General features: G+C 37.0%; 2 protein-coding genes and 1 long non-coding RNA gene across 6 annotated transcripts; 2 read left to right on the forward strand and 1 right to left on the reverse strand.

Annotated features, from left to right (window-relative positions):
- The first annotated feature begins 1,932 nt into the window (after positions 1–1,932).
- Positions 1,933–23,770, forward strand: LOC120092474 (acyl-CoA thioesterase 2-like). Of its 2 annotated transcripts, none has more exons than XM_039050572.1 (17): positions 1,933–2,079; positions 2,191–2,283; positions 2,678–2,745; positions 2,823–2,895; positions 3,475–3,521; positions 3,630–3,755; positions 4,215–4,292; positions 4,892–4,979; positions 5,641–5,753; positions 18,748–18,831; positions 18,901–18,956; positions 22,244–22,348; positions 22,432–22,488; positions 22,749–22,850; positions 23,178–23,226; positions 23,299–23,367; positions 23,448–23,770. In XM_039050572.1, exons 1-17 carry the CDS (start codon positions 2,064–2,066, stop codon positions 23,523–23,525), a joined length of 1,302 nt encoding a protein of 433 aa, XP_038906500.1. In that variant the 5' UTR covers positions 1,933–2,063; the 3' UTR covers positions 23,526–23,770. The 2 variants fall into 2 exon arrangements, with proteins under 2 accessions (XP_038906500.1, XP_038906505.1); XM_039050577.1 differs by having other exon boundaries at positions 18,769–18,831.
- On the reverse strand, positions 16,430–17,234 carry LOC120092499. 3 transcript variants are annotated; one of them, XM_039050598.1, is made up of 2 exons: positions 16,889–17,234; positions 16,430–16,767 (listed from the first exon to the last, which is right to left on the reverse strand). In XM_039050598.1, the coding sequence occupies exons 1-2, from the start codon at positions 17,220–17,222 to the stop codon at positions 16,454–16,456; spliced, it is 648 nt and encodes a 215-aa protein (XP_038906526.1). In that variant the 5' UTR covers positions 17,223–17,234; the 3' UTR covers positions 16,430–16,453. The 3 variants fall into 3 exon arrangements, with proteins under 3 accessions (XP_038906526.1, XP_038906540.1, XP_038906533.1); XM_039050612.1 differs by having other exon boundaries at positions 16,430–16,726; positions 16,848–17,234; XM_039050605.1 differs by having other exon boundaries at positions 16,430–16,701; positions 16,823–17,234.
- A 2,204-nt stretch (positions 23,771–25,974) lies between the features above and the next one.
- LOC120092542 lies at positions 25,975–26,823 on the forward strand. Its single transcript, XR_005486073.1, has 3 exons — positions 25,975–26,034; positions 26,332–26,433; positions 26,522–26,823. It is a non-coding gene; the product is annotated as an uncharacterized LOC120092542 (long non-coding RNA).
- The last annotated feature ends 235 nt before the right edge of the window (positions 26,824–27,058 follow it).

The raw sequence follows: 27,058 nt of genomic DNA on the forward strand, positions 1-27,058 counted from the left end.
GCTTAATTTTTAAAAACTAAAAACAGATAACCAAGGTCTTATTTGGTATATTTGGTTTTTATTATTATTTTTTTTTGTTTTTAAAAATTAAGTTTACAAATACTACTTCCACTTCCAAATTTAATCATTTTGTTATTTACCTTTTACCAATAATTTAAAAAACCAAGCAAAATTTTGAAAACTAAAAAAAATAACTTTTAAAAACGTGTTGTTATTCTTGAAATTTAGTTAGTTCAACTACTGTATTTAAGAAAATGTAAATCAATTTAAAAATTGAGAGAAAATAGGCTTAATTTTCCACAATCAAAAATAAAAAATGACATGATTACCAAATAGGGTCAAATGATTAACAAACGAGAGTTTATTTAAAACATTTCAATTTTATTTTTAAATAGTATTTTCACTTAGTTTATTTTTCTCTATATATATAAAAGAAATTAATTTATTTGTCAAATAATCAAATAAGATACACTTATCATCTTATTTACGTTAGCATTTAACAACCTACTTAGCATTTCGTTAGTTTAAAGTTAAGTTAGGGACTAATTAAAATTGTTTTACTTTTATAATCCTATGAACCAGATAAACGTTATCTCTAAATTTAGTGGGCCGACCATCTTGCCCAATTGTCTCTTATAATTAACAATTGATACATGGGGTTCGGTGCTCCATAAATAAGGATGGCTATGGTTAAAGTACTTGAGATGAGTCAAAGTTAGATTAGATATAGTCCTATAGTCATAAATTCCATACAAATGACATTTATACTTGGGTGATTTTGTGGTCCATTTTCCAATGATAAGGTTTGAAATAATTGATGTACTATATATATAGGATAAATTGTAAAAATTGAGCTCTCAAATTTATACCGATGTTAGAATTGGACGCTCAAATTTATAATAGTGTTAAAATTGAATTCTCAAGTTTATACAATTGTTACAATTTTTACAATCATGTCAGTTTGAGGATTCGATTTTAATAATGGTAAAGTTTGAAAGTTGACATCTATATGTACTGAAGACCAAGAGATCCGTGATTCAAATCTCCCACTCTTAATTTATAATAATAATAAAAAAAAAGTTTGAAAGCTCAATTTATCACAAGGAAAATATTTAGGTACTATATGGACTTCAACTATGTTTGTGCCAGACAGTTGTATATGAAAATAATATATGGATTAGCCTGCACTTAATCATCTCTTTGAACAATTTAAAATTTGAAAATATAATTGTATGGTTGATTTAATGATGAGACTGTTTAGGGTCTGTTTAGCAGATAATCTGAAAATATAAATTTGAAACAATCGATATAATGAAAACAGGGTTGTATTTCATATTTTTAGATATGTGTTTGCTAGCAATTTCAAAACAGGATTATAGTTTAAATAATTGTTTAAAATGTGATTGATATTATATTTATAAATCAAAAAACTTGTCGAAGTTACATACTAAATATTAGAAATAAACTATTATTAATTTATTTACGAACATGTTTTATGTTAATTTTTTTTATAATTGTTATTTTGTCATATGATATAATTTATAATACATGTTTTACTTTTCAAAAAACGAATTAAGTTTATAATGATATATGGTAGTTTTAAGTGTTTTTATTTTTGTTTAATATGATTCTGCACTTTAAAATTTTGATATTTTTGTTTAATATAATTATGCATGTTAAATTTCAAAATTCAAAATCTGGATTCAATGAAAATATAAAAATATTATTTTCAGAATTTACACGATTCGAATCATAGAATCCAAAAGTAGTTTTCAGAAATAAAATGTGATTTTTTTTCTTATACATATTTGTTGAATTCAATAAATCTAAAAAAAATAAGGCAGAATTTGGATTATCTACCAGGGTCATATTTATTTATTTTTTAGAAAAGATTGTTTATTTTATTTATACTTATCTGTTTCTTTTGAAAAATATTATATTTTTTCTTTAAATCAATTAAAAATGAGTACAATCACAAAAAGAGGTGATCTGGAGGAATTCATTCACGGAATTCAGTTGCTCATCTTGATCCAATACTTTCACTTCTAACTGTTTCGAGCGTCATGGACCTAGAATCAGGTGCGACGAATTGAAAATCGGAATCAAGAATCTTTTTCTTTTTCATTTCACGTCAATTTTGTTCTGTAACTGCAATTTCGATGTTCTTAATTTTTTTTTTTTTTTTTGCAGTGATTGAGTTTCTTGGATGTGTTCCGCTGCTACAGAGGCTGCCTAGCTCGTCTTTAAGGGCAATTGCTGAAGTGATTGTCGTTAAGCGCTACGGTAACTTTTGTTTTCCATAATTTGTTCACAACTTTTGGTCCATCATAACATGTAATTTGCTGATGAAATCAATTAATTCTTCTGCTCTTCCACTCGATTCAATGAGTATGTAGTGACTAATGTGTGATTTAACGTTGTAGTGTTTGTTTTTCTTTTCTATCTGATGAAAATTGTTGGTATCGATTAAACTGACAGCAGTGTTGATAGTATATTTAAAGTTTAAATTATTCTTTACCTGAAAACTTGAGGGTTTTTTTTTTTTTTTTTTTTTTTTGAGTCTATGGCGATTACATTAGACAAGAATCGGTGCCAAGGCAATTGTAACTTAAGATTTATTAGCTAACGTAATAGTTGTAATATGACAGTTTTAATTTGACGTTTTTTTTTTTCGCAGAGAGTGGAGACTACGTTCTTCGTGAGGGTGAAACAGGAGCTGGAATCTATTTCATATGGGAGGGAGAGGTAATCTTCTTGGGAATTTTGCAGTAGTTGGAAGTTTAGTTGGTCTTGAGAAAGCTTCTCACTCTTATGGTTTACAGGCTGAAGTACATGGCGTTGATGAAGATGGAGAAAATCAGCCGGAATTTCAGTTAAAGCGTTATGACTATTTTGGTATTTATTTACTCAGAAATTTTACTATTTTTGACGTATTATTGTCAGATCAACTTCAGTAAAATTTGTTAATCATGTCGTTTCCTTTCAATTTTGTGTTGTTATTCAACTTATCTTATTTTCCACCCCTTTTCCAAATAGAAATCATTTGTCGAAAGTATTTATTACCCTAAGAGAAATGAGATGGTGATTTTTCAACTCTTCAAATTGGAATCTATTCCAAACATATATCTCATGGTTCCTTACCGTACAGGGTACACATATCTAAAATTTCTGTTTTTAGATACTTTTTCAGACTTATTGCTTTATGTCATAATTTTTGTAATCTTTTCCTTTTGGAACTTCCACCGATTGTTCTCTTGTGTCCATTCTTCGCCATATACTGTTTTGTCTTTATAACGAGTGAGTGATGGATTTCGTTTGTGTACCCATCTCATTATATTATGTGTTGAATTTGATGAACACTCATTATATTGCCATCTGAGACTTGAGCTGACAACAAAACAACTTTTGATTTTGCCTGCTATATGTGAATCTGGTGATGCTTCTGGAAACTAAGAATGTGAACTGGTTTTGCAGGATCCTCAAGATCTGTACAGGATGCTGATATAGTTGCTCTGTCTAAGGTAGGTTATTTAGGCCTTCCATTTTCTCTTTTACAAGCAAAATGTCTTTTCCTTGAGGTTATGGTGTCTACATGGTTTTACTTACCTATGTGCTTCTAATTGTGGCAGCTCACATGCTTGATCCTACCTCGGGAACATTATTCATTGTTAACTTCTATGTCGATTTGGAATGCCGACAGAACTCATGATACATGTGCACTTGTTGAGAAAATATTGCACCTACAGCCTCTGGAAGTATGTTTTTCTTGAATATGATTTCACGTTTTGCAAGCAGTGCTCACTATCCCAACTGCCATGATGCTAATGATCTCTCTCCCTCATTTCTTTCTCTCTCTCTCTATGATGACAGTTTTCCCCCTAAAGAAAGTAACTCATTTCTCCAACACTTCTCCTAGGAATAAAGGATGAAGGAACTTCACAAAATTCTTCTTATTATCTAATTTTTTTTATGTTATATTCCAAGAACATCAATAAATCTCATCCTAAATAAACGGAAAATGAGAAAATTGTCCTTCTACCTGTTGAAACATGGAATTACACTGAACGATGGGAAATTGTGAGAAATTTTGTGATTGACTTGTTCCCATTGAAACATAGGATTACAATAAAGTTGATTCTATTTTTCATTCATGATATTGTTTACTTTGCTTATGTAATGCTGCTAAAATTGTTGTTTCTACTGATTCTCTGGAGGCAAATTTATTCCAAGGGATTACTTTACCAGAGGCTCCAAAATTTGGAAAAGTTTTTGGTGGGCAGCTAGTTGGCCAGGTATTATTATTATTATTTCTTTTTTTATTCTATTTCACTATCGTTTTTTCTTTCTTCTTTCAAAAATTTGGTAGATATCGTAAAAGCAATATCCAAAGTATAGGTTGCTGGATAGTTTGGGATTTGGCATTATTGAAATGTTCGATGAAGTTGACTGGTGAATCAATTAATCTTAAGTGCAGTTCAAAAATTTTCTTTCTGACGTCAACACTCAACCTGGTGCTTTATCACATATCCTCGACATTGTTCTTAGCTTGTCTTTGTGCTTGCTAATCATCTCATATTTTTTGAAGTATAGAAGGTTTGAGGGAAACATCCATTTTTTTCTGTCTCTACTGATTTAGCAGCCTATGCATGTCTCAAGATCTAGTGCTTGTCTTCATGTTTTTTTTCCTTGAGTATCACAAATATGAGGCACGAGAATTTGAACTTTCGACCTCAAGGAAAAAAGTGCATATCAACTATCTCTGAGCTATGGTCATTTTGTTATCACATCAATTAAATTACTTGATAAATATAGGCGTTAAACACATTAGTGCAATATTGTTAATTCTTCTTGATACTCAGAATAGTTCACTTCTAATTTATAAATATTACAGGCACTGGCAGCAGCGTCAAAAACTCTTGATTGTCTCAAGTTTGTGCATAGTTTGCATGCATATTTTCTTCTCATCGGGGACTTTGATAGTAAGTACAATTATTTATGCTGGATCTTAATGCTTTTATTGCTCAGATAACATACTCCCAGCCGTAATGTCTAAGCCTATGGTAGTATCTTTGTGTCTCACACATATACCTGTTTCCTGTCTTCATCATTATCGTTTCAATGACAATTCACTTTCAATTAAATTAATTTTCACAGCGATGACAATTAGCTAAAGAATGCCTTATTCTTATAAAATTGTAGCATGGAGAACTTTTGATCCAAGGATATGTTTCCTGTCACATTTAATGATTCGTCAAAGCTGTGCAAGCTGGTTTCCTTTTACCTAGTGGATTTTTGAACTCTTGGTTTTATATGCTTCTATGACTGTTGTCTTTCTGGATTATGGATTGAAGTTTGTGTGAAGTATATTCCGATAGTTTGACACCTTCTGCAGTTTAGACCCCAACTGCATAACTTCGTGTCACCGTAAGATGTTTGCGTTGATACATCTTCCAGATTTGGGGAGCAGGGCTTTTTCATGATAAAATTAACTATAGGACACTTTCTGTAGGACGGTATCTATGTGACATACTTCAGATGATGTGAGAAACATAGAGCAAGAGCAATCTTAAATTAGACCACTGTAATTATATCTTTGAAGTTGAAAAAGGGATGATAACCATTCATTTTTTGCTTTTGTAGCGCCGATTATATATCAAGTTCAACGTATTCGTGATGGACACAGTTTTGCTTCCCGGAGAGTGGATGCAATACAGAAAGGAAATATCATTTTCACATTGCTCGCTTCATTTCAAGTAATTGTCAATCTGTGCATATTTGGATGATCTTTTTTGTTTTTTTAGGAAAATATCAATTTTCTCCCTTAACTTGGCAGGGTACATCAACTTTTTCCTTCAAATTTAAATTATATCAAACTGTACCTTAACCTTTGCAATTTTATCTTAACCATGAATAAATGTTATTGTTTGATTCGCCAACAGTCTTTTATTTGAAAAATCATCCATGGAAGTCTTTTCATGTATATTTAATAATCATAAAATGTTTATTGAATATGAAATTAGTTAAACTTCAAAGAGAACAACATTAGACCTAGATTTTCAATGAAACTTGAGTGTTTTTCAAAGATTTGTTAAATCATCAATCTTCTGTATTATTTGGGATTTTTATTTTTTATTTGTTATTTTATTTTTTTGGAAATTACTAAGTTTTGAGAATTTTGTATTTTATTTGTTGCTAAAATTAGTGACTGAATTTAGAGAAAATTTAATCTAAGGGTGAACGTGATAATAAATGTTTAAGTTTAGGGTTCAATTCAATGAAATTGAAAGTTGAAGGTGGAAATTGATACAACTAGCCAAGTTTAAAAGTCAAAATTGTTTTTTCCTCCCATGTTCTTGATTTGTTAAATTCCTTTGCTTTCTGTACTCATTGATTTGGGTTGTTGAATTTTATCATATTTTGGTGAGATGTGCTGTTTCAACTTGACCAGATTATCATTGTGTAAATTTGCTTAAACCACAGTTGGTATGATAAAATATGAACCGTTTATGTTTAAATTTTCTTCCAATTTTTTTTTTTTTATAATAATTAGCAAGCAGAAAGAAAGTTTCAAATTCGTGAGATATACTGTTTCAACTTGATAGAAATGATTAGAATGTGCCTATAAACTAAATATGGATGTTCTATTAGTAGATAATGACGCCAAGGTTTAGAGGACTTCAAATTTCTGAACCTTGGTATGAGACCAAAGCAAGCAGAGGCTCTCTCTTTTGGACTTAGTTGTTTTTGTTGGTTTTATTTGTTTAGTTCCAACCCTGACTATGCTTATGAATGCAGTAGCAGTATACTGTAGATATGGCTTATGAATATGGAAGAAAACTTCGCAGTGGGTTTATTGTTCTTAATATTAGTGAGAGTTTTATTCTGAGAAATCAATTTTGGTCTGAGATGTTATGAAGATTGATGAAAAATAGGAAAAGAAAGAGACCAACACACAGTTTACGTGGAAACCCTAGAACAGGGAGAAAAACCATGATACAGACATTTTTCTTATTATTTTTAATTGATACCCAGAATACAAGAGAACAGGATGAATAAATAGACAGTAGAGAGCCCTAGGGTAAGAGACAATTACAATAATACCTCTAGGGTAAAACCCTACTTTCAACATTCCCTCAAATTGGTGCATAAATATCAATAAGACCCAACTTGCTGATACAGTAGTCAAAATTTGGTCTAAGTAACCCCTTGGTGAGAACATCTGCCACTTGTTGACTTGAGGGAATATAGGGGATGCAAATGCTCCCATTATCCAGTCTTTCTTTAATGAAGTGTCTGTCAATCTCTACATGTTTGGTTCTGTCATGCTGGATTGGGTTGTTTGCGATGCTTATTGCTGCTTTATTATCACAAAACAACTTCATTAGAAGCTCACTGTCTTGGTAAATATCAAATAGCACCTTATTCAACCAGATTTCTTCACATATCCCTAAGCTCATTATCCTGTACTCAGCTTTAGCGCTACTCCTAGTCACCACTCCCTGTTTTTACTTCGCCAGATGACAAGGTTACCCCAGACAAAGGTGCAATACCCAGAGGTTGACTTTCTATCAACGACAGAGCCTGCCCAATCAGAATCGGTATATGCTTCTATAGTCCTTTTTCCAGACTTCTTGAACATCAGACCCTTACCAGGAGTCCCCTTCAAGTACCGAAGAATACGCTCAACCGCAGTCATATGCTCCTCATAGGGAGCTTGCATAAATTGGCTTACCACGCTTACTGCATATGAAATATCTAGTCTTGTATGGGACAAGTAGATCAACTTTCCAACCAACCTCTGGTACCTTTCCTTGCTAACAGGAACTTTGTTGTTATAACACCAAGTTTTGCATTATACTCCACAGGTGTGTCAGCAGGTTTACACTCAGTCATGCCTATTTTTTTGAGCAAGTCTAGTGTATATTTCCTTTGCGATATTGAAATACCTTCTCTTGATACTTCCATTCTAAGGAAGTATCTCAGCTTACCAAGGTCTTTAATCTCAAATTCTCTGGCCATTCTCATTTTAAACCTTGTAATTTCACCCTCATCATCGCCAGACAGAACAATATCATCAACATACAATATAAGGACGGCAATCTTCCCGGAGTCGGACCATTTCGTAAACAGTGTATGATCTGAGTGCCCTTGTTTGTATCTCTGTTCTATAACAAATGTGGTGAACCTATCAAACCAAGCCCTTGGGGACTGTTTCAGTCCATATAAAGACTTTCTCAGTCTACAAACCCTGTGCTTGAACTGACTCTCGAATCCAGGAGGAGGGCTCATATAGACTTCTTCTTCAAGTTCTCCATTCAGGAATGCATTTTTAACATCTAACTGGTGAAGTGACCAATCTTTGTTTACAGTAATCGACAACAAAACCCGAATAGTGTTGAGTTTGGCCACGGGAGAGAATGTTTCATAGTAATCAACTCCGTAGGTCTGGGTGAAACCTTTAACAACCAATCTGGCCTTATATCGGTCAATCGTCTCATCTGATTTGTATTTTACGGTGAACACCCATTTGCATCCAACTGTCCTGTGCCCTTCAGGTAAAGGCACCTGTTCCCATGTACCATTTTTCTCAAGAGCCCTCATTTCTTTCATAACAGCCGTTTTCCATTCAGAGTTCTCCATTGCTTCACGAATACTGCTTGGGACCATGATACTATCCAAGTTGGTAGTGAGAGCTTTAAATTTAGGAGACAAATTGCTATATGTCATGTAACTGTGCACAGAGTACTTTGCGCATGAACGAGTACCTTTCCTCAGTGCTATTGGAAGATTGATAGAGACATCATGATTTTCTAACTCTCTAGGTTTTTCAGCATGATCGGTCACCTGTATATCAAGGGTTTCAGTAGTATCTTCCACTTCCTTGTCACAATCTGGACCTTTCCCTTTATTGCTATCATTCTTAGCTGTTTCCTCATTTGTCACATTTTCAGTATTGCCACCTCCTTCATCCTTATCTTCCTTGCACTTGTCAGTCTCCATACATATATCAACATCATTAGTTTCAGGAATACACATACTTGGACCAGATGCAGGGTCTGATTCATGGACCGGAGCTGGCTGTTCAACAGGTGGCGTCCCTTCCTTTCTAAGATTCTTCCTATAGTAGGTTATCCAAGGAATCTGGTTGGTAGGGAGGACAGGACAGGCTTTTTTAGAATTAGGAGAAGGAATCGGGGCGGATTCCCCTAAGGGGATATCATAGGAGGACCAGTTAGGCTCTTCACTCAAGCTCTCCCCTTGAAGATGACTAACGGGGAAGAAGGGCTGATCTTCAATGAAAGTTATGTCCATGGAGACAAAATACTTATGAGAGGACGGATGGTAGTATTTATACCTGATAAAAATAAAAGAAGAAGAAGAGAGAAAACACACTAATTTACGTGGAAAACCCTAGGCCAGGGAGAAAAAACCACGATCAAATCTTATTATTTTGTTACACTGAAATACAGAAAGGCACCTCAAATAAATAGACAGACAGGAAACCCTAGACCCATAAGAGAATTACAAATAAACCCCTAGGGCAAACCAACCCTTTTTCGACACCCCCTTCAAGTTGGGGCGTAAATATCGATCAGACCCAACTTGCTGACACAGTAATCAAAACTCCGTCTTAACAACCCCTTTGTAAGGACATCTGCAATCTGCTGATTTGAAAGGATGTAGGGAATACATATGCTCCCATTGTCCAGTCTTTCTTTAACGAAATGTCTGTCAATCTCGACGTGTTTGGTTCTATCGTGCTGGACCGGATTGTTGGCAATACTTATTGCTGCTTTATTGTCGCAGAACAATTTCATTAGAAGCTCACTGTCTTGTCGAAGATCTGTTAATACTTTCTTCAACCAGATCTCTTCACATATCCCCAAATTCATGGCCCTGTACTCGGCTTTTGCACTACTCTTGGCAACCACTCCCTGTTTCTTACTTCTCCAAGTAACCAGATTGCTCTAGACAAACGTGCAATATCCAAACACAGACTTTCTATCAACAGTAGATCCAGCCCAGTTCGAATTTGTATATGCTTCTATACCACGTATACTAGACTTCCTGAACAGAAGACCTTTACCAGGAGTGCTCTTTAAATACCGTAAGATGTGTTCAACGGCTGTCATATGTTCCTCATAGGGAGCTTGTATGAACTGACTAACAACACTCACAGCATATGATATATCAGATCTTGTGTGAGATAAATATATCAACTTTCCGACTAATCGCTGATATCTCTCTTTGCTAACAGGAGCTCCATTACTAACATTACTCAGTTTGACATTATACTCTGCAGGGGTGTCTACAGGTCTACACCCAGTCATCCCTGTTTCTTTGAGGAGATCTAGAGTATACTTTCGTTGTGAGACAGAGATACCCTCTTCCCAAGGAAGTATCACAATTTTTCCAGATCTTTAATTTCAAATTCTTCAGCCATCTTTGTTTTAAGTCTCATAATTTCATCAGTATCACCGGTCAAAACAATATCATCTACATACACAATAAGTACTGAGGTTTTTCCTGAACTCGACCTTTTTGTAAACAACGTGTGGTCTGAGTGCCCCTGATCATACCCCTGAGCTTTAACAAATGTGGTGAATCTGTCAAACCAGGCTCTTGGCGATTGTTTCAACCCATACAGTGACTTCTTCAATCTACAAACCCGAGGTTAAACTGTTGTTCGAAGCCGGGTGGAGGGCTCATATAGACTTTTTCTTCGAGTTCTCCAATAAGAAACGCATTCTTCACATCCAATTGGTGCAAAGACCAATCTTTATTAACAACAACAGATAACAGTACCCGGATCGTATTGAGCTTAGCCACAGGAGAGAATGTCTCAGAGTAATCAATACCAAAGGTCTAGGTAAAGCCTTTGGCTACCAGTCTCACCTTGTATCTGTCAATTGAGCCATCGGATTTGTACTTGACAATAAACACCCATTTACATCCAACCGTCTTGTGCCCCTCAGGAAGAGCAACCTGTTCCCATGTTCCATTTTTCTCTAGAGCTCTCATTTCTTCCATAACTGCAACCTTCCACTTAGGAGTTTCCATTGCAACTCGTATATTACTTGGAACCATTACCGTATCTAGACTGGTAGTAAGAGCCTTGAACTCAGGAGATAGGTTACTATATGTCATGTAACTATGTGTAGGGAACTTTGTACATGACCTAGTCTCTTTTCTCAAGGCAATTGGAAGATCAAGAGATGTATCACGGTTTTCCTCTTCTTCACGTTCTTTACTGCAGCTAACCATCTGATCTATGGATCTTTCGTTAGAAGGACTTCCCACACAATCACCTTCCCTTCCACTATTCTCGTTTGCTAAAGTTATTTCTTCAGTGTTGTCTTCTCCACCAGTTTCTCCATCCTCCTCAATTCCCTCTATTTTCCTCATCATTTGCATCAATTTCCTTTATTTTCTCATAATTTGCATCAATCTCTATATCTTTGTCCACTCTACAATTATCAGTCTCAACAAAATCATTAGTATCACAAACAGGAATATTCATACCTGGAACTAAGACCGAGTCTGACTCATGAACTGGAGCCGGAGAAGCGACAGGCGACATTGTTTCCTTTCTAAGATTCTTCCTGTAGTAAGTTATCCAAGGGACTTGATTAGTAGGAAGAACAGGATTAGGAAGAACAGGGCTAGGATGTTCAAGTTCAGCCGACACCTCTAGGGGAATGGAGTACGTGGACCAGTTAGCCTCTTCACTAGGACGCTCCCCCGGAAGAGGACTAATGGGGAAAAATGGTTGATCCTCGAGAAAGGTGACATCCATAGACACAAAATACTTCCGAGACGAGGGACGATAACACTTGTACCCACGTTGATGGAGAGGATACCCAACAAAGACACATTTCTGGGTACGAGGATTGAATTTCGTACGATTGGGATCGTGGGTATGGACAAAGACAACACATCCAAACACCCGCAGAGGTACATCAGGAATTAACCGGGTGTTGGGATACAATTCTTTGAAATAGTCAAGAGGAGTATGGAAGGATAAGACACGGGAAGGCATGCGGTTGATAAGGTGGACTGCAGGAAGGATAGCATTGCCCCACAGATAGGAAGGAAGAGAGGTAGATATCATAAGGGAACGAGCGACCTCAACTAGCTGCCTATTTTTCCTCTCGGCTACTCCGTTTTGTTAGGGAGTATAGGCACACGAGCTTTGATGGACAATTCCTTTAAATACCAAGAAGTCCCGAAATGAGTGATTAATGAATTCACGCCCGTTGTCACTCCGTAAAATGGAAATTTTTGTGTTGAACTGGGTTTCTATGGTCGCGATTTTTGTGTTGAACTAGATTTCTACGGTCGCATAAATTTGTTGGAAAACAGAGGACACCTCAGACTTATCAGTCAAAAGGAAGACCCAGGTCAATCTGGTGTGATCGTCAATAAAGGTGACAAACCACCGTTTGCCTGTAGAGGTAATGATTGGTGAGGGACCCCAGACATCACTATGGATAAGACTGAACGGTTTGGACGGCTTGTAGGGTTGAGAGTGAAACGAAACACGACTTTGTTTAGCCCAGATACACACATCGCATTGTAAGGATGATATATTAATATTATGAAATAAATGTGGAAAAAGATACTTCATATATTGAAAATTGGGATGTCCCAGACGGTAATTTCATAACATAAAATCAGTCTCAACAGTAGAGAAATTCAAAGAAACAAAACTAGTTCTATAATCATCCTTAAAGAAATTTCATCAGTCAGAAAATAGAGCCTCCTATCGTGCCGGGTAGTGGCAATCGTCGTCCTCGTGCTCAGATCCTGAAACAAAACAATGTCCGGTGAGAAAACAGTTTGACAGTTCAGGTCCCATGTAATTTTACTAACAAAAAGTAAGTTATACGAAATTTTAGGAACATGCAGTACATCACGCAATATCAAACCATCAAATGGAGAAAGATGTCCTTTCCCTGCGACAGGGGCAAAGGACCCATCTGCGATTCTAATCTTTTCATTGCCGACACTCGGGTGATATGATATAAAATGATCAGAAGACCCGGTCAGACGATCTGTTGCTCCAGAGTCCACAATCCAGGGCCGTTTACCATTAATGCTAATAAAACCAAAAGACCGAGTCGTACCTGAGTGTGCAATTGCACTGACCCCAACAGCACTTAAGTTACTCTGACTGTCAGCTTAAGGCAGAGTCGAGGTCTTGTCATTAGCCAAATCACTGACCAGAGCCCGTTCAGGACCAGCCTTGTCCTATGACTGACGTCGTTTGTAATTTGGAGGTTTGCCATGAAGCTTCCAACACTGGTCTTTCGTGTGCCATGGTTTTTTGCAATGCTCACAAACAGGTGGAGGTTTCTTGTCACTGTCTGATCCAGATGACTTGGTGGCAAAAGCAGCAGCCTCAGTAGACGTAATTACTAAAATATTCATGGCCCTAGACCTGTCTTCTTCGAGGCGTATTTTAGACCACACCTTCCTCAGTGACGGATTTAACCCAGCCAGAAAATCATACACTCGATCAGCTTCCTCAAGTTTGGAATACTGCGTCCCATCATGTGTACATCTCCAGATAATCTCACGACATAAGTCCATTTCTTGCCATAACAAGGACAATTTGTTGAAGTATGACGTGACTTCCATAGCTCCTTGCTTGCATTCATGGACTTGTTTGCGTAAGGTATAGAGGTGGGATGCATTTTGCTTTTGTGAATACAACTGCTGTACTGCATCCCAGATCTTTTTGGCAGTCGCCGTGTAAAGTAACGGTCTGCCAATTTGGGGTTCCATGCTACTCACTAGNCCAGTTGACTTGGTGGCAAAAGCAGCAGCCTCAGTAGACGTAACTATTGAAATATTCATGGCCCGAGACCTGTCTTCTTCAAGGCGTATTTCAGACCAGATCTTCTTGGCAGTCGCCGTGTAAAGTAACGGTCTGCCAATTTGGGGTTCCATGCTACTCACTAGAACTAATCGTAGCAATGAATCTTCTGCTCTCCAGATACATTCGTGGGGACTGTCGGGTTCAAGTTTGGCTATCTCCCCAGTTAGATAGCCAAATTTCTGTCTTCCTTCCAGAGCCATTCGGATGGATTGAGCCCAGGAGAAATAATTTTCGCCATTCAACTTTTCTCCAATAATAATACCTGCAGAGTGTCCTATTAATCTAGATAATAAATTTGTAACAGGTAAAGAATGGAAAGAGTTTATCGGGTTCTCGAAGCCTAGCTGTAAATTGGACGATTCCGGTTGAACAATTTTTGAGTTTGTACCAAGCACCGACCCAAAACCCGCGAGCTATTGCTGGAGGAAAAGAAATCTGCTTTTAATCTCATCAGAACACGCCCCGGTCAGACCTTCCGGAGAGTTCGTCGGAAAAGCGACCGGACCGGCGTAACTGCAGTCAGAGAGGACCAGCCGATCCACCACCGGAGGTTGCTGGTTAGAAAACCCACCGGCGAAGCCGCGGCTTCGAACCCTAGGGTTGTCGATCGAAGCCTGTTGGGAGATCGACCAGGTTATGCATGAAAGCTGTTGGAAGATTGACAGATCTGGTCGTCATCGACTGTTTTGGATTCGAGGAAGGTTGTGCGCGATCGACTACTGGGAGATCGACCGGGTTGTGCGCAAAAGCTGCTGCGACCGGATCTGTCCGCCGAACACCATTTGCACCTGGGAGATCGATGAGTCCGCGGCTGAAGGGTGGCTGGGCATCGCTCAGATCTGGACGCCGATTCTCTTTGATTGGGCGCAATCCGATCTGTCTGTCAACGGATTGGGTTGTCGTTCCGGCGGCACTCATTTGTTGAAGAAGGCGAGGTAAGGCGGTCTCTAGGTATTGTTGGACAGCTTCCTTAATCGTGTCAGCTATCTCAAAATTGGTCGTCGAAGGAGATTCATCAATGGTGGCTAGGGTTTCATGACCTAGGGTTTCGTCCCTTTGCTCTGATACCAGGATAAAAATAAAAGAAGAAGAAGAGAGAAAACACACTAATTTACGTGGAAAACCCTAGGCCAGGGAGAAAAAACCACGATCAAATCTTATTATTTTGTTACACTGAAATACAAAAAGACTCCTCAAATAAATAGACAGACAGGAAGCCCTAGGCCCATAAGAGAATTACAAATAAACCCCTAGGGCAAACCAACCCTTTTTCAACAATACCCACGTTGGTGTAGAGGGTACCCAACAAAAACACATTTCTGAGCACGAGGGGTGAATTTTGTGCGATTTGGGCCATGGGAATGGACAAACACGACACAACCGAAGACACGGAGGGATACATCAGAAATCAGGCGAGTAGTTGGAAAGGATTCTTTGAATAGGTCCAAGGGATTATGAAAGTCAAGAATACGAGAAGGCATGCGATTGATGAGGTGAGCTACTATAAGAATGGCATCTCCCCACAGGTAGGACGGAAGAGTGGCAGACAACATTAATGACCGGGCAACTTCCACCAGATGACGATTTTTACGCTCGGCTACTCTATTTTGTTGGGGAGTATAAACACACGAGCTCTGATGGACAATTCCCTTAAACACAAGAAAGTCATGGAAAGAGGTGTTAAAGAACTCTCGTCCATTATCACTCCTCAAAATCCCAATCTTGGCATGGAACTGGGTTTCAACCATATTATAAAATTGTTGAAAGATGGAAGATACCTCAGACTTATCAGCAAGTAAGAACACCCAAGTGAGGCGTGTGTGGTCGTCTATGAAGGTGACGAACCAACGTTTACCAGTGGAGGTAGTAGTAGGTGAGGGTCCCCAGACGTCACTATGAATGAGAAAGAAAGGACTGGACGGCTTATAAGGTTGAGAACGAAAAGTAATACGACTTTGTTTGGCACAAATACATACATCACAATTTAGAGACGCTATATTAATATTGCGGAATAAATGTGGAAATAAATATTTCATATACTGAAAGTTTGGATGTCCTAAACGATAATGCCATAACATAAAGTCATTTTCGGAAGTAGAAAACTTTAAAGACATAAAACCAGTTCTATGATCCCTCCTAGAAGAAGCATCGTCAGAAAGGAAGTAGAGCCCTCTATCGTGCCGGGCAGTGCCAATCGTCATCCCCGACTTCTGATCCTGAAACACAACAGAATCTAGTGAGAAAATGGCCTTACAGTTCAGATCTCTTGTAATTTTACTGACTGATAAAAGATTATAAGAGATTTTAGGCACATGTATCACTAAACCATCAAAAGGAGAGGTATTTCCTTTCCCTGCAACTGGGGCAAAAGACCCGTCTGCAATTCTAACACGTTCATGCCCCGCACTCGGACAGTATGAAACAAACAATTCTGAAGAGCTGGTGAGATGATCTGTGGCCCCTGAATCTACAATTCAGGGTTTCTTGCCATTAATGCTAATAAAGCCAAAAGATGGAAATGTACCTGATTGCGCAATGGCACTCACCCCGACAGCACTCAAATTGGTCTTATTATCGGCTGAGGACTGATGTTGTGTAGTCACTTACGAGTGCACGTCCAAAGTTTGATTTGTCATGTGACTGTCGTCTCCTACTGTTTGGGGGCCTGCCGTGCAGCTTCCAACATTGGTCCTTCGTATACCACGGCTTCTTACAATGCTCACAAACAGGTGTGGGCTTTTTATCACTGTCGGAACTGGACGCCTTTGTAACAAAGGCTGATGCATTAGTGGAAACAGTCACAGGATTGTTCGTAGCATGTGATCGATCCTCTTCCAGTCGAACCTCTGAACAAACTTCTCTGAGAGAAGGAGTAGGTCGTTGACCCAATATGCGACTCCGAACACTGTCAAATTTTGGGTTCAGGATTGTTCATAGCATGTGATCGATCCTCTTCCAGTCGAACCTCTGAACAAACTTCTCTGAGAGAAGGAGTAGGTCGTTGACCCAATATGCAACTCCGAACATTGTCAAATTTTAGGTTCAATCCAGCCAAAAACACATACACCTGATCTGCCTCTTCAAGTTTCAAGTACTGGGCCCCATCTTGTGCGCAGTTCCAGACAATCTGTCGGCAAAGGTCCATCTCTTGCCAATATACAAATAATTTATTAAAGTAGAAAGTAACATCCATGGTCCCTTGTTTGCACTCATGGACCTGTTTGTGTAACGTGTACAACCGAGATGCTTTTTGTCGCTTCGAGTACAGATCCCTGGCTGCCTCCCAGATATCTCTAGCAGTTGCTGCATACAGTAAGGGTCGGCCAATCTGTGGCTCCATACTATTGATGAGGACAGACCCTGTCTCTTATACACATCTAGATGTGTATAAGAGACAGGAGTACAGATCCCTGGCTGCCTCCCAGATATCTCTAGCAGTTGCTGCATACAGTAAGGGTCGGCCAATCTTACGTCTTTTCTCACGTAGGTCTGGATTTGACCCCCTTCGTCCCTGTCTCTTATACACATCTCGCTTTGAGTACAGATCCCTGGCTGCCTCCCAGATATCTCTAGCAGTTGCTGCATACAGTAAGGGTCGGCCAATCTGTTACCTGTCTCTTATACACATCTAGATGTGTATAAGAGACAGGAGAAACAGATCGGAGGCAGCGGCTTTTGGAAGGACTGCTGTGGCGTCGGGTCGGCAGCTCGGATCTGCGCCTGGGGGAAATGCGGCTGGACAGAGACAGAATCGATCGGCTGGGTCGGTTCTCCTCGGATCGGCTCCCAAATCGATCGCGGTTGGACAGCAAAGTGATGGCCGGCGATTCGTGCGGCATGGTCGACGCGAACGAGGGTCTTTGTGGCTCGATCTCACGATTCTCTCCTTCGAAGGGACCCCCGATCGACGTCGACGGCGCCCCCTGTGGTGGCTGGACGGCGGCGATGGTGGCTGGAAGAAGTTATGGTAGGGCAGATTGGAGATATTCTTTTACAGCCTCTTGGATAACAGTTTTCATGTCCATGATTGGAGCTTCGTCTGTAGAAGATGTCTGTGGGCTAGAGTTTTGTTGCCATGCTCTGATACCATGATGAAAAATAGGAAAAGAAAGAGACCAACACACATTTTACGTGGAAACCCTAGAATAGGGAGAAAAACCACGATACAGACCTTTTTCTTATTATTGTTAATTGATACACAAAATACAAGAGAACAGGATGAATAAATAGACAGTAGAGAGCCCTAAGGTAAGAGACAATTACCATAATACCCCTAGGTAAAACCCTACTTTCAACGAAGATATGTAAAAGGGAACAAAAAGTATATGCCCTAGAAATCCATACAAGAGATACAGCACCTAAATGAGTTTAAGAAGATAGATAGCAGTAGCACCGATTAACTCCGCTTGATATAAAATTCGTCTGTGAGAAGTAGAGTAACAAGGGGAGAACTGAAGTCTGAAAAGAAAATTTCCTGATATTTAAATTATCTTTATGCCATAGGCTTGCAAGATGAAGAATGTATGATAGAATTATTGGAACGATCTTCCAAGCTAGGAAATTTCCCAAACAACATCAATTTGCGATCACAACCTTGAATGAAAGCCAAGGACTGTAAGATAAATAACAGCGAAGTCAATTTGATCAATTTTGAGTAACATAGTCATAATTATCTGTGGGGAACTCCAAATGAAGCTCCATAGCATTCATAAGAAACTTAGCTTGTTATATTCCAACAATATTACGTTCCAACATATCATAAGAATAGTTATATCCAAATTTTGAATTTGATAAATCTTAGGAAATTAAGTAATGAGAGACCAATGGTTTTCTATAGTTTTCACTGCAATACTTTGATTGTCAAGACTACAATGGTTTATTCGCAGAAAGAAGAAGAAGGATTTGACCACCAGATAGGAAAAATGCCAGCTGTGCCATCTCCAGATACGGTGATTAAAATTTTGCAACCTATATGTATGATAATTTCCATTTGGAAATTGATCTTGATTATATTACAGCTTCTATCAATGGAAGACTTGCGCGAGAGACGCCTTACAGATCCATCTCTTCCTAGGTAAGATTTATCTGTTGTCCACTTTAGGTTTTCTTTATATGGGCTTTCCTATCATGTAAGTTAGTTGGTACATTTTTGCTTGTTCTTCCTTCAATGAAGTAGCTCTTCCATTGGTTTTGTTCTTTTTCATGGTAGGTTTATTTGCTCCAATATCAGAAATTTTTATTCTGATATTTGATAATATATATGAAAATATTAAGCCATTTATTTTGGGGAAATCATGTTTAGTTGGTTTTATTTTGATCAGAGCGTAGGTTAAGGTTAGGCCATGTAATGTGGGCAAAATCTCTATGACCGAGGTCCGGCGTACTAATAGAATCAGCTTACGGCATTCCTTTGGAAGTTTCATTCCATATGAAGTTTGTAATTGAAAGGAATCAATTGCAGGAATTTTGAATTTCTTCTGGTAGGGTGATTACTGTTAATTGTCTTTTCTCTTTCTCCGTTTGTTTCAAAATTTAATGCTTGAAGATATTTATTTTATCGTTTGATTTATTTTTCATTTTTTATTACTGTTAATTGTTTCTTCTCTTTCACCGTTAGTTTCAAAATTTAATGCTTGAAGATATTTATTTTATCGTTTGATTTATTTTTCATTTTTTATTACTGTTAATTGTTTCTTCTCTTTCACCGTTAGTTTGAAGTTATTTATTTTATTGTTTGATTTATTTTTCAGTTTTTGGTTTTCAAGTTTGTATTTTAAGTTATTAGGTTTATGTTTTTAATATGCCTTTAATTTGTAAGTTATTAAATTTGCCCTTTGTTCCTATAAAAGGGTGATGTATCATATAAAATATGTATCACAATTTTGTGTACCACATTTTGAGTATCACAATTTTATGTATCACCAATTTTTTCTTACTTCAATAAGAAGTTTGAATTTCACTATCATTTTCATTTTTTTCCTCCTTGTTTGCTTCTGTAACATTTATTTCTTTTCCATCAATTCCATTTTCTCAACAATAGCATCAAAGCTACTTTAATTTTTCAATAATGGTATCAGAGTCTTAGATTCAAAGGCCTATGATTTTGTTTGAGAGTGAAAAAAAAAATTCCAGTTTTTGTATTTGAAAAATCTTTCAATTTTGGTGTTTCCTCTCCTTCACATTTTAATGATGAAAACTACCATTTTTGGATTGTTAAAATGCAATCCTATCTCAAGGCACTTGGCCTTTGGGAATCAGTTTCAACCGATGTTGATCCTCGATCATTGGGAGAAAATCCAACATTGAATCAGATCAGACTACATGGAGAGGAGAAATTACAGAAGTTCTTTATCCGTGTTTCATGTCGCTTTATCTGATCCTATATTTTCTAGGATTATTGATTGTAAAATAGCAAAAGAAGCTTGGGATAAATTGCACGAAGAATTTGAAGGAAGTGCAAGGGTGAAAGCTGTCAAAATGTTGACTCTCCAAGGAGAGTTTGAGATGCTAAAAATAAAGGATTCAAATTCTATGAGGGATTACACAACAAAAGTGATTGACCATTGTAAATCAGATAAGATTAGCTGGTAAAAATTTGCCAAATCAAAGAGTTGTGGAAAAAAATAATGATTAATGTTCCTGATAAATTGGAGTCAAAGATCTCAGCCATAGCAGAGCCTTCTAATCTAACAACTCTCTCTATAGCTAAATTAATTAGCAAATTACAAGTCCATGAACAAAAGAGTATAATGTGCAATGAGGAGCAAGCTGAGGGTGTATTTCATGCAAAATTTAAAGACAAGAAACTTGTTGGAGAAGATGATAGACATGCAACTAAAAATCAGGTGAGTATAGAAAAGGGAGGAGCGTCAAGAAAAGATGAATTTCCTCCTTGTTGATTTTCTGAAAAGACTAACCATACTGAAAAGAATCGTTGGTTAAAAAACGAGCAAGTTTACCATTGCGATTATTGCAACAAGGACGGTCATACGGAGAAGTTTTGTTTTAGTAAACAAAACCAACTCCAAATTCCCAACAATGAAGAAACATTTTTTTTTTTTTTTTTTTTTTTGTTTATGGCATCACATTTTGATGACAAAGTGTCAACATCATGGCTTATTGACAGTGGAGCACTTCCCATATGGTTAAATATGTAAATCCTTTTAGCCAGATTGATAAATCTATACAGTCTAAGGTGGTTCTTGGATATGGCGAAACAGTACTAGCTGAAGGCAAAGGTATTATTGTCATGTAAGCAAGATGAACATAAAATATCCAATGTTTTATATGTTCCAAAGTTATCTCAAATCTTGCTTAGTATTATTTAATTATTGCATAATAAATTTTATGTATTTTTCAAAGACCCTCAAGGAACAAAGATTGTAAGGGTCAAAATGATTGAAAGGTGGCATCAATACTTTGGACACGAAGGCACTGAAGCTTTGAAAATTTTTCCTTCTAAAATGGTCAAGAAGGGAAGATGCACAGTCTACCTTATCTAAAAAAAAATACTTGATTTGGTTGCTAGTGTCTCCAATTTGGTACCAGATGGTAGAACGAGGCACATCAAAGTCAAGATTTCATTTATTGATAAAAGTAGAGAACGAAAGAGAAAGAATGCAAAATCATCGAACAACTCATCGGCATTCTCACAAATACTGCACATAGACAGTTTATGTTTCCTCACCAAAAGTTAGGTGTGACAAAGAAAAACCTCAAGAGTGTTGAATTATGAGTTTTTTCTTTTTCATCTTTAGTTTTAAAATTTAATGCTTGAAGTTATTTACTTTATTGTTTGATTTATTTTTCAGTTTTTGGTTTTCAAGTTTTTTATTTTTAAGTTATTAAATTTACCCTTTGTTCCTATGAAAGGGTGATGTCTCATGTAAAATATATATCACAATTTTGTATACCACATCTTGAGTATCACAATTTTTTATATCGCCAATTTTTTTCTACTTCAATAAGAAGTTTGAATTTCACTCTCATTTTCATTTTTTTTCTTTTGTTTGACAAACATTGAGGTATTGATTTTTTTCTGCAACATTTATTTCTTTTCCATCAATTTCATTTCTCTCAACAGTGGTATCAGAGCTACTTTGATTTTTTTTTTCAACAAGTACAAAGTGGATATGGAAGTTTACTTGGTGATAGATTCGTATTAAATGTTTATTACGAAAAAAATGATATATAAAGATGCATTTACAAGGTGGATATGGAGGCTTACTTAGCCATAGACTCTAAATGTTTAACTATCGTGATGATGTCATTCTGGATAAGAACCTGACTATCGTAGAATGGCTCGCAAGAACTATCATCCCTACAGTGCAAACAGCTCATAAGAACTATTGGTTATATCAGGACTTACCGTAACAAGGTAGCTGCAAGGACATTTATTCCTTGGCCAATTGAGATACGATTTTGCGAGCCTAACAACTCGACGAACCAGACCAAGTCTCCTCCTTGGTACCGTTGCACTTCTCATTTCAGTTAATGGTTTGTCTGTAGCACCTTTTCATATGTTGATGGTACAATGCATTACATTGCAGTTTGAAGTATTGGTTTAGAGCAAGAGGAAAACTATCAGATGATCAAGCCTTGCACAGGTAAGCAGCTTAATTGAGTATAATAAGTTATGCTTTTTAGAACTATTGTAGAACCTAGTGATTCTGGCCAGAGCTGATTGACTTTTAATTTTGAAAACCCTTTTCATACGAAAATTAAGAACTTTGGGCATAGTTCTTATCTCTTGTTGGGATAATCGAATGCACCTTCTTACTCGGAATGGCAGTGACAAAAATTCACATAAACCTGTTGTCGTGTATACATAGAAAATGATATTGTATGATATACGTTGTTCGTGCAGGTGTGTAGTAGCATATGCTTCTGACCTGATATTTCTTTCAGTAAGCTTGAATCCCCATCGTAGGAAGGGTTTGAGGACAACTTCCATAAGCTTGGATCACTCGTAAGTATTTCAATTATATGTTTACAGTTGTCTTACTTTCAGTTGTCGACGGACTATTTCTCTATTAAAAAAAATGAATTGCCAAAAGAAAAATGAAAGAATACAAGGAAATTCCCATATGAAAAGGTCTATAATGTAACGTCTTTATTGGCTTTTAGAACAAGTTTTAGGAATGTAAAGCCTCTTTGGCAATTAGTGGAGCGGGTCACGAGTATATATAATACAAGATGAGACCTCTGAGACGCTGGTTTATAAAGATAATCCGTGCGTCATTTTATCATTGTCATAAATGTAAGATCAGAACTTACTCCTCCAATTTCTGTTCAGGATGTGGTTTCACCGACCTTTAAGAGCTGACGATTGGCTGTTATTTGTAGTAAGTATAATGAACGAAGTATTTTAATCACTTTTGTTTGTGCTCAAAATATGCTAACACAAGCATGAACAGATTGAGGCACCTACTGCCTATAATGCTCGTGGTTTCGTTACGGGCGAGATGTTCAACCAAAAGGGCGAGGTAAACGAAACTAACTACCATATGTTCCTCTCGCTCTCTCTCTATTATGTTAATAACTGAATTGTGTGAATAATGAGCAGCTCGTCGTGTCATTGACTCAAGAAGGCCTAATTCGGAAGGTAAGAGTGCCAGAATCCACTCCAGCCTCAAAGCTATGAAATTTTTTCATCTAATGTGGTAGCTTTCAATATGCTATGCTATAGTCCATATCAATTTTGATATCTCAACATGGTGGCGGATAAAAGGTGTTCAATAAATGTGTTTGTAAAACCAACTTGTGATTCTAATTATACACACGTAGATCAAAGCTTATGGTATTTCGTGCTTATGTAATGTGTGGTGATGCCCTCCTTTCTCTCGAACTTCTCTTAGTTTATTTGAAGTGATTCAATTGGATGATAAATCCATTTCTTTGCTTCTTTGTCAATAAATCAAAATTATCGTAGAAATAGCAAGATATGTTAGATTAGATTGACCCTTACATAGGATTGGATTAAGTTCAGCTCAGTTTCGGTTTAGTATCATATATCGATCTGGAGAAAATGTGGATTGGTTGTAATGCGGATTAAGGAGCAGCTCTTCCATGCTATGGGTGTGGAGGTGGGGCTGCCGCCGCCTATAGTAGCTATAGGAAGGGCATCTCCTCCTGTGAATGAAAAACTTCTTTCAAGAAGATTGAACTGAAAGTTCGTGGCTATTACAAATATAGCAATCAGGCTCAATGTATTAATAAATGAGAAATTTGTACGGATGGCCCAAAAATTGGGCCCAAAATGTCAAATGACCCTTTTTTAAAAAATAATGTCAATTGACCCTCTGCTGACGTCATTGTCCTACCAAATTACTTAATTTGCCCTTACTTCGTGTTCTTACCTTTTTACTTAGAAAATCCACCAAAACTAAACTATTATTCATTCAATTTTTCCAAGGCTAACGGCTGTATTGCTCATAAACGAAAAAAAACTATTTTCGGCTTGCAAATAATTCTACTTTCGGCTTTCAATCCAATCTTATCCGTAAATCTTTCTTTCAATATGGTTTTTTTTGTTTGTTTTTTTTGTTTGTTTTGGATGTGTTTTGTGGTTGAAGATGAGTAGAAATAGTTTGTGAGCGAGATAAGTAAGAGTGAAATTGGTAGAGCGACACCGGAGAGATAAGTGAACCTATGGTTTTTTTTGTTTGTTTTTCTGGTTTTCAACGTGTTGTGGTTGAAGACGAGTAAAAAGAGAGAATGTGAGGGAGATAAGGGAGAGCGACATCGGAGAGAGTGACACCGGAGAGATCGACACCAGTGAGAGCAATTCTAGCAAGAGTGATGTTAGTGAGATCTATTCTAGCGAGATTTAAACAGAATGTCTTTTTACATTTTTTTTTTTCTGAAGGAGTTTATTGATTGAATTTTTAATAAATGCAAGAGTGATTTAAGATGGCTACATGTTTCATTCCTAGTCAAGTAACTAGCTTGGCCCACATTGCCAATGCAAACAAGATTGTCAAAGAGAAGCTCACGCAAACGCAGTTGGCCATGTTCAAGAGAACAGTTTTTGGGCAATTTGTTGACGTTGATATGGTATTCAACAACCCAATTGTCTATCACATGTTGCTTAGAGAAGTGAAGAGAACAATTGTATTTTTTATTCTTTGTAAAAACATTCATTTATTTTTTATGTATGTAAAAACATTCATTGTATAATTGAACATATATTTTTTATGAAAGTTCAAGTTCAAAGTTTAAAGTTCAGTATCAGAATTTTATCAGAACACCTGGCTACTGCTCTTTTCATTGTATAATTGAATTTTATCAATATCAGAACAGAGCACACATCCAAAACCAATTATACAACACATCCAATTGAAAGAACATTCATTGTATAATCTTTGTTTGTTATCCATTTTGTTTCAAGTATGTGTTCTGTAAAAACATTCATTGTATAATTGGTTTTGGATGTGTTCTGCTACTGCTCTTAGTATCAGAATTTAATCAGAACATGTACGTTCAAAGTTCAAAGTTCAATATCATAATTTTATCAGAACATGCATAATTGAGCTTAAAACATTATATGGTTCAAGGTTCAAAGTGGATTGAGAGAGCGAGATGTTGAGAGAGAGCGAGATTGTGAGAGAGAGTGAGATTGTAAGAAAGAGCGAGATTGTGAGAGCGAGATTGTGAGAGGGAGCAAGATTGAGAAAGTATGAATTATCCATTTTGTTACAAGTATGAGGATTGATAGAGTATGAAGTCATTGTTTTTACACGTATGAAGATTGAGATATGTGTAACAACATATATAGTTTTTGCCCAGCTTGCAATAGCAGGGGCAATGCCCTTGCCTTATTTTGCAGCCACGTTGGCTGTTGTGGCTTCTGGTCTTCTTATAAACTTTATGAATTATTTTAATGTTCTTCCTATACAAATCTTGAAATTTTGGGAAGACTTATCACTGTTGGTGGATTTTCTATTATCCCCCAGGTAATCTCTCTTCTAGCCCTAGCTTCATTCAAGAGATGATAACATTTAATAGTAAAATTTGTCTCAAAGAGATGGAATTTTGGTTTTGCAATTTTTTCTTTTTTGCAGGTTATATGGTCTACTTTTGTTCCATTCATACCGAATGGTATCTTGCATGGAGTAACTGCTTTGGTTGCAGCATTGCTAGCAGTTGCTTTGGTAGATTTTTTCTTGCCTATATTTTGTTTTTTTCTTGCATTTGCTAATCTTTTAATGAAATATGTCAGCACATAAATCTCATGTTTTGAGGATTGAATCTCTTTCAATAATGATGTAAAAATTGGACCAAATTCTTCTGGACAACGACTTTTCTTAGATGTATATAGTTATTAAATGGGATAGTTTGAAATTGAGATCTGAAACCAAGATTACTATCTTTCCTCATGGGGTTGCTAAAAACGTTATCACTCCGATCTAGTTCAACATCCCTTAAAAGTGTCCTTGTAAGATTTACAGGCACGAGCAAAAAAACTTCCTGAGAAAGGTGTGAAAGTTGTCGGAGCATTATCAGGATGGACAACAACCCTCCTCTTTATGTGGATGCCGGTTTCGCAAATGGTATTTATCCTGTTTGAACTCTTAGAATGATAAAAGTATATATCTTCATCTTTATTTTACCACTAACCATCATATGCTATTTGTTCAGTGGACTAATTATCTGAATCCTGAGAACATTAAAGGCTTATCAGCTCTCACAATGCTTCTTGCCCTGATTGGAAATAGTCTTGTGCTTCCACGAGCGTTATTCATTCGAGACTTCATGTGGTAAAGCTATTACCTGCCCGATCAAAACTTTCATGTCTGTTTTCTGATCATTATTTTGTTTCCAATCAACTTGAATGTCACAATAGGTAGGATGTTAAAATTATGATGTGTTTAGGATGGCTTTGAGAAGCACGGGCAAATCTCCTTGAGAAGCTTCCAAACTACATCCATATTTTGTTACAATGACTTCATACTCTCCCAATCCTCATACTTGTAACAAAATTATCATTCATACTCTCTCAATCTCGCTCTCTCTGAACATCTCGCTCTCCCAATCTCGCTCCCTCTCACAATCTCGCTCTCTCTAAACATCTCGCTCTCTCAATCTCGCTTCCAATCTCGCTCTCTCTCAACATCTCGCTCTCTCAATCCACTTTGAACCTTGAACCATATAATGTTCTAAGCTCAATTATGCATG

The sequence above is a fragment of the Benincasa hispida genome, chromosome 1 (assembly GCF_009727055.1).
Source record: "Benincasa hispida cultivar B227 chromosome 1, ASM972705v1, whole genome shotgun sequence".
In the NCBI taxonomy this organism is placed as follows: domain Eukaryota; kingdom Viridiplantae; phylum Streptophyta; class Magnoliopsida; order Cucurbitales; family Cucurbitaceae; genus Benincasa; species Benincasa hispida.